Genomic DNA, 7,906 nt, shown 5'->3' with positions numbered 1-7,906 from the left:
TGTGCGTCCGGATGTGAACCTTCCTGATGTTGGAGGTGGTGAAAGAACGCCCACAGCCCTCGAAGGGACACAAGAAGGGTTTCTCCCCTGAGAGAGAGAGAGAGAGAGAGAGGGGGGGGGGGGGGGGGGGTAGAGAGAGAGATAGAGAGAGTATAGAGAGAGAGAGTATAGAGAGAGACAGAGAGAGTAGAGAGAGCGAGTAGAGAGTAGAGAGAGTATAGAAAGAGACAGAGAGAGCGACAGAGAGAGTAGAGAGAGAGAGTAGAGATAGACAGAGAGTAAAGAGAGAGTAGAGAGAGAGAGTAGAGAGTAGAGAGAGTATAGAAAGAGACAGAGAGAGCGACAGAGAGAGTAGAGAGAGAGAGTAGAGATAGACAGAGAGCGACAGAGAGAGTAGAGAGAGAGAGTAGAGATAGACAGAGAGTAAAGAGAGAGTAGAGAGAGAGAGTAGAGAGTAGAGATAGACAGAGAGAGTAAAGAGAGTAGAGAGAGAGAGTAGAGAGAGTAGAGATAGACAGAGAGTAAAGAGAGAGTAGAGAGAGAGAGTAGAGAGTAGAGATAGACAGAGAGAGTAAAGAGAGAGTAGAGAGAGAGAGTAGAGAGAGTAGAGATAGAGACAGAAAGAGTATAGAGAGAGAGACAGACAGAGTATAGAGAGAGAGAGAGTAGAGAGAGAGACAGAGAGTAGAGATAGACAGAGAGAGTAGAGAGAAGGATGAGAGAGTAGATAGAGTGATGAGAGAGAGAGTAGATAGAGTGATGAGAGAGAGAGAGTAGAGAGTATAGAGAGAGACAAAGAGATAGGGGAGAGAGACAGAGGGATGAGAGAGCGGAGAGACAGTAGGATGAGAGACAGAGACAGAGAGAGAGTAGAGGGATGAGAGAGAGAGCGAGTAGAGGGAGACAGAGTAGAGATGGATGAGAGAGAGAGACAGAGAGAGAGACAATGTTGAACCAAAGGAGAAGAGGAAAATACAAGAGAACAAGTGTCAAAAGGGAAATTACACACATTTTAATAATTAAGAATTGTATGAATTATTCCTGTGCTCCAGGACAGTTCAAATGGGTTGAGGGTTAAAGGAACACGCCAATTTCCTCTCTGTGCGTTCAATAGAAAGCTATCTGTCTGTGAGCTAGCCTAGCTTAGCACAACGAATGGAAGCGGAAACTAGTGGTCTGTATATTTATCTGTCTGTACATAGTATACCTGCATATAATGCTTTTTACATGTCTATAGATACTATATCTATATCTGTACATATTATTAATACTATATCTATATCTGTACATATTCCTTACCTACTCTTACTAGTTACACTGCTGGCCAGTGTCTTTATAGGGAGGTGTAGTGGTTACGTCTTTGCCGTTTTTCCGTGTTCCACCCTCTGTCCAACGCAATAATAATAATAATAATAATAATGGATTCAATTTGTACCGCGCTATACATTCGTGAGAATCTCAGAGTGCTACAGGAGATAGACAAAAGTTAAATGAATACAAAATTTAAAATTAATAAAAAACAATTAAAAAGACTAACAACCAGTGAAATGGAAGAACCTAAGAGTAAAATAAAATAAAAATAATAGTAAAATGAATAGAAGTAAAAATAAAAGTAAAAGAAAATTCAGGCAAAAGCCTTGTTAAAAAGAAATGTTTTTAGGCCCCTTTTAAAAACCTCGACGGATTGTGGTGCTCTCAGGTGGATGGGGAGAGCATTCCAAAGTCTGGGTGCGGCAGAGCAGAAGGCGCGATCACCCATGGAGTGCAGTTTAGTCCTGGGGGCTTTGAGGAGGTAGGCTGTGCCGGAGCGGAGGGAACGTGAGGACTGGGGGGTGAGGAGTTCCTTGAGATAGGCAGGGGCACCACCGTGTACGCACTGGTGAGTGAGGAGGGACACCTTGTACTCAATTCTGTGTTCCACGGGGAGCCAGTGAAGGGATCTGAGGGTGGGGGTGATGTGATCATATTTGCGCACCCTCATCAGGATCCTAGCAGCGACATTCTGGATGGTTTGCAGTTTTTTAATGCTTTTGCTAGGAATCCCGATGAGGAGTGCATTGCAATAGTCCAGCCTGGAGGAAACAAAAGCGTGGACGAGTTTCTCGGAATCTGCCAGGGTGAGTGAGGGGCGGAGTTTAGTGATGTTTCGGAGGTGAAAGAAAGAGGTCTTGCAGAGGTGTTTGATGTGTGTATCATATGTGAGGTGGGGGTCCATTTTCACGCCCAAGTTGGTGACAAGGGTGGAAAGGGGAATGTCCTGACCGGAGAAGGAGATGGTGGTGATGGTGGTTGACCGGACCTGGTGTGGGGTACCGATCAGCATGGCTTGTGTTTTGGAACTGTTGACCTGGAGAAACCTGTGGTTCATCCACGCCTTACGCCTTAGTCTCCTCCAGGCAAGCGGTCAGTGTGGGGGGTGATGAAGGTGATGATGGTGTGATCCGGATATATAACTGGGTGTATTTCCCCATTGCCCATTTCTAAATCGTCTCGTTTAAATGTTTTCGTTCACTGGGAAACTACACTGCCATTTTGGTGCTGCTGACTGACGTCACCACAGCGTAGACTCCTGGCTTTAGTCGCAGAACTAGGATCAGATTTCCCTTACATTCCATAAGCTTAACAATTTGTACAATGGGAAAATAACTGACCCTGCATCTGTGGCTAGTATCTTTCTGGCGATCATAACCATTAATCTCTAAAGCCAACCACCATTTTAAAAAGCAACAACCACGTTACCTATTTGTATTTATATTTTTAATCGTATAACGTTATTTTGCTGCATATTAAATCACTGTAAATACTAATGTAAATCATCGTTTCGTTGTACATATTGTGTATAGTTTATAACGTTATTGTTTTTTATGTAACGTTAGTAGCTAGCTAGCTTGCTAGCTGGCATTCCCGAAACTCCTCTACATGCCCCGATTTAAAATGGTTCTCTCCTCTTTGTATACTTTTGTCATTGTATATACATTGTATATTACTATTGCACTTTACTGTTACATTTGCACTCTGGTTGGATGCTAAACTTCTCGTGGTTGTACTGTACTTGTGCGACAATACATTTGAATGTAATGTAATGTTATGTTCTATTCAAACTTGTTTTGGTCGTTGTGTTTTTCCCTCTTGTGGACGTTTTGAGTATTGCACTCATTTTCTTTAGCTTGTTCTAGCTTTGACGCTATTGGCTGATTCAGTCATGTGACGCTGCCAGGTCAGCTATTTCATTATCCAGAAGGTGTTTTGCCATGAGGTCTGCTCTCAGCTGCAGCTATTTTTCCAGCTCTGTCTGTGCCTTGGAAATGATTGCTTGCAAGTTTTTGTATTGTGCAAGCCTCATATTGTATTTTGTTTATAGATGTGTGAGTCATCTGTGAATGCTCAGTTAACATGTTTGCTTAGTTTTGGATACATTCGTGTCAGCTCCTGGTTAGCCTACCTCTATTGCTAATGTTATGCTAATTCTCAGTCAGCTCAAAGGACTTTCTGTTTCATATTTTAGTTGAGTGAACTTTGTACATATTGTACTTTATTTAAAGGGCACATTCACATCAGCATTAAGTGACATTTGTCACTTTAGCTCATTTAGTCATTTTACATTTAGTTGAAGTAATTTTACACATACAATGTATTTGTATTGTATACTGTAATGTAGGGGTGTAATGATTCCACCTCACAACGATTCGATTCGATTGCGATTATTCAGGCAACGATTCAATGCATCATGAAATCTCTTCATTTGGCCACGATTCGATTCGATTCGATTTGATTCGATTAATTTTCTATACATTTTCTATCAGTTAATTCCCCCAAAAAATTTGAATACACAAATGTGGCTGGGGGAACTGATTCACTCAGCATGAATGGAGTATAGGTCAATAAAAACAATACACAAAAAAAAAACATTAAAAAAAGAAAAAAAAATCTTTCGATTATAATCGAATCTAACATTATTCAAATCGATGCGTCGATTCTAACACATTATAATCAATGCATTTAGATTAATCAATGCATCGTTACACCCCTAGAAATAATGCATTTGAGTGTAATGTAATGTGCAACAGTGTCTCTCACCTGTGTGCGTGCGCACGTGTCTCTGCAGGTCTCTGTAACAGCATCACTCACCTGTGTGCGTGCGCACGTGTCTCTGCAGGTCTCTGTAACAGCGTCTCTCACCTGTGTGCGTGCGCACGTGTTTCTGCAGGTCTCTGTAACAGTGTCTCTCACCTGTGTGCGTGCGCACGTGTCTCTGCAGGTCTCTGTAACAGCGTCTCTCACCTGTGTGCGTGCGCACGTGTTTCTGCAGGTCTCTGTAACAGTGTCTCTCACCTGTGTGCGTGCGCACGTGTCTCTGCAGGTCTCTGTAACAGTGTCTCTCACCTGTGTGCGTGCGCACGTGTCTCTGCAGGTCTCTGTAACAGTGTCTCTCACCTGTGTGCGTGCGCACGTGTCTCTGCAGGTCTCTGTAACAGTGTCACTCACCTGTGTGCGTGCGCACGTGTTTCTGCAGGTCTCTGTAACAGCGTCACTCACCTGTGTGCGTGCGCACGTGTCTCTGCAGGTCTCTGTAACAGTGTCACTCACCTGTGTGCGTGCGCACGTGTTCCTGCAGGTCTCTGTAACAGCGTCACTCACCTGTGTGCGTGCGCACGTGTTCCTGCAGGTCTCTGTAACAGCGTCACTCACCTGTGTGCGTGCGCACGTGTTCCTGCAGGTCTCTGTAACAGCGTCACTCACCTGTGTGCGTGCGCACGTGTTTCTGCAGGTCTCCCGACGTCTTGAAGGCCTTGAAGCACATCTCCTCCGGACACTTGTATGGTTTCTCCCCGGTGTGCGTGCGCAGGTGGGACTTCAGGCCGTAGCCCGTGGCGAAGGCCTTGCCGCACGTGACCACGTCACACTTATAGGGCCTGATGCCCGTGTGGGCTCTCTGGTGGACCTGGGGACGAGGCGGGCAGAGGTCACTGAACAGAGAGTGAGAGAGTGAGTGAGTGAGTGAGTGAGTGAGTGAGTGAGTGAGTGAGTGAGTGAGTGAGTGAGTGAGTGAGTGAGTGAGTGAGTGAGTGAGTGAGTGAGTGAGTGAGTGAGTGAGAGAGAGAGGACGTAAGTGTAGTGGTCGCTTGTCACTCCCCAAATGTATTGACAAGCGTCACAATGTACCCACTGAGATATTTCTTAACTCAGTAACAAAGTTGTGGATGGTTGATAAAAGGTTGAATGTCCAAGCTGCGACTGATGTAGTGTGCAGGGTTTATTGTCCAAAACAATAGTAATGAATGAATGGTTAACAGAACAGTTGTCAATTGTTTGTTTAGGTAAGCAGTTCCAACGGTGTTAACAGGTTTGAACAGGTTTTACATTTTTTTGTATTATTTTCTTTTTTGTATAAGGAAGTTGCATTGTTCATTTCAATACCTGTAATAGTACAGTAGTCCACATGCACACGTGTGCATTCAGTTAAGTTGGAATATGACTGTAATACAAACAGTTCAGTTTGTCAGGTACATGCAACACAGATTACAGTGTTTACATCTGTCTGCTTGAGAAAATCCCATGTTCTGCAATAAAAATTATTGAAGTGAGACGAACAGACTGAAACCTTTATTTTATTAGATAAAACATGTTGACAAAGTGTTACTTTGCAGTTGAAAAAAGGTAATAAATCGCAATATTAATATCGCAATACTCAGCATATCGCAATATGTTTAGTATCGCAATACTATCATATCGTGACTCAAGTATCGTGATAGTATCGTATCGTGAGGCCTCTGGTGATTCCCACCCCTATATGTATGTATGTATATATGTATGTATGCAACTGTGTGTGTGTATCAGTGTTGACACGATACCAACGTTTGACTTTGATACCGATACCAGCCTAAGTATCACAATAGCGAAAATTAAAGTGAAACTTTAGCTGCTCTGTACTGCAACCTATAGAATAGCTCTGCTCTGTTCACTAGGGCTGACCTTCAATTTTTTTTTGGAATTCGAAGCTTCGGGGCCGAGATTCGATTTTAATTCGAAGCTTCAAAATAAAAATAAAAATATATATATTTTTTTATGTTGTGGGACTTGTACAGCACTTTGTTCAACTTTGTCAGTGCTGTAAAGTTTAAACCTTTTTAAATCTTAGACAAACTAAACACGTTGCTTCCATGAAATATTGTAAGCCGTCATTTGAGGCTTTATAAAAGCAGCACAATGAATGAATGAATGAATGAATGACTTTATTTGACAATATAAAAAATAAACATGTGACAGAAGAGCACAGTCGGGATATACTGCCAAGGATGTAACACAAAAAAGCTCAGAGCTTATTTCCATTGTGGTCCTTGTAGGGGGGTGGGGGAATGTGATGCTTAACACATGCATCATACAAAACGTGACATCACAACACATCACATATACCATTTAACATTTATATACATACAGACTCATACAACATGCAAGGGTGCCTTAAGCTAAGTGTCTAGGTATAGTCCCTTTTGAGCCATGTCTTCAGGCTGGACTTGAATCTAACGGCACTGTCTATGGTTCAGTTCACTGGGCAGACTATTCCAATAGACAGCTGCTGAATATAAAAATGACTCCTTCCCCATACAGCTCCTGAATCTGACTGGCACAAAGTCAGTTGAGCTGCGCCTTGTTTGGTAAGCATGGGTGTCTCTGATTCGGTTGAAGTAATTGTTAAAGTACACTGGCACTACCCCATGCACTATTCTGTGAACTAGGCACATCCCTATCTGGTTTACTCTGTCTTCCACCTTAAGCCATCTCATGACCTCAAAGTGAGATGGGTCAAGGTGGGTTCGAGCAGGTAGCCTTAGTATTACCCTGATTAGCTTGTTTTGTGATGTCTGTAGTTTTATTTTCTGACTTTTGGGGGCACTGTTGTACCAGGAGCCACACGCATAGTCATAGTGACACTGTATGAGAGCTCCAGCAAGAATCTTCATCGCTGACTGATCTAAAAAATTAGAGATTCTGGCTAGGTATCTAGTCCTGTTATTTATCTTTGTAAGTGCTTGGTGAGCCATGCTTTCCCCTGATAAGCTGTTTTCCAGGACGCAACCGAGATATTTCACAGATGTTTTGTCTGTGAGAACAGTATCTCCTATTCTAATGTTAAAACCTGGCGATTTTCTGAGCCTGACCTTTGACCCGAATAAAATTGACTCAGTCTTCCCCACGTGGAGGGGCAGCTTGTTGTGGCCTAGCCAGTCGCTAACCTTCTCTAGTTCTGCACTCAATGTCTGCTCAACCACTTTTTTGTCTTTGTGAGACACTAGTAGGGCGGAGTCATCTGCGTTAGGGCTGGGCGATATGACCAAAAACGTTATCGCGATAAAATTATAAAATTATTTTCATATAATTCGATATCGATAATTATCGTCGATATAATGTCCGTCAAGTTTAATTAACTTCTTATGCTGCTGCGAATGTCTCAAGTCGAGTTGATGTCGTCATCAGTCTGCGCACGTTAGCCGACAAGCGGAGTATCTCATGACAATAAATATGACACTAAAATACTCTCTTCCGCCACAATATATTGAAACGGCGTCCACTGTATATCCCACACTACCATAAACGTGGCATCAGAATTCAAAACACACACATACTCGGCACGTAAATATATAAAACAGTGCCGTGCAAGCTAGTTATCCTAGCCAGCCTGTTGGTTCTAAGCGGAGTATCTCATGACAATGTGCTAAATATGACACTAAAATACTCTCTTCCGCCACAATATATTGAAACGGCATCCACTGTATATCCCACACTACCATAAACGTGGCCTCAGAATTCAAAACACACACATACTCGGCACGTAAATATATAAAACAACGCAGTGCAAGCTAATTAGCCTAGCAAGCCTTGTTGTTGAGTGAGTCCTACCTCCTTC

The 7,906-nt window shown here is 42.8% G+C and overlaps 1 protein-coding gene across 1 annotated transcript in view; it reads right to left on the bottom strand.

Annotated features, from left to right (window-relative positions):
* Nucleotides 1-7,906, bottom strand: part of znf76 (zinc finger protein 76) — a 73,096-nt gene that overhangs the window by 30,159 nt on the left and 35,031 nt on the right. Inside the window, exons 8-9 of the mRNA XM_084316903.1 lie at nt 4,741-4,942; nt 1-87 (exon numbers count right to left, since the gene is read on the bottom strand). The exon at nt 1-87 is cut by the window's left edge and continues 93 nt beyond it. Of these exons, the coding sequence (XP_084173029.1) occupies nt 1-87; nt 4,741-4,942 (289 nt within the window). The remainder of the gene's footprint in view (nt 88-4,740; nt 4,943-7,906) is intronic.

This window comes from Notolepis coatsorum (genome assembly GCF_963971535.1).
Source record: "Notolepis coatsorum genome assembly, chromosome: 6".
Classification (NCBI taxonomy): Eukaryota; Metazoa; Chordata; class Actinopteri; order Aulopiformes; family Paralepididae; genus Notolepis; species Notolepis coatsorum.
The sequence above is the reverse complement of the archived record's forward strand: the minus strand, read 5'-3'. Positions and strand labels throughout refer to the sequence as shown.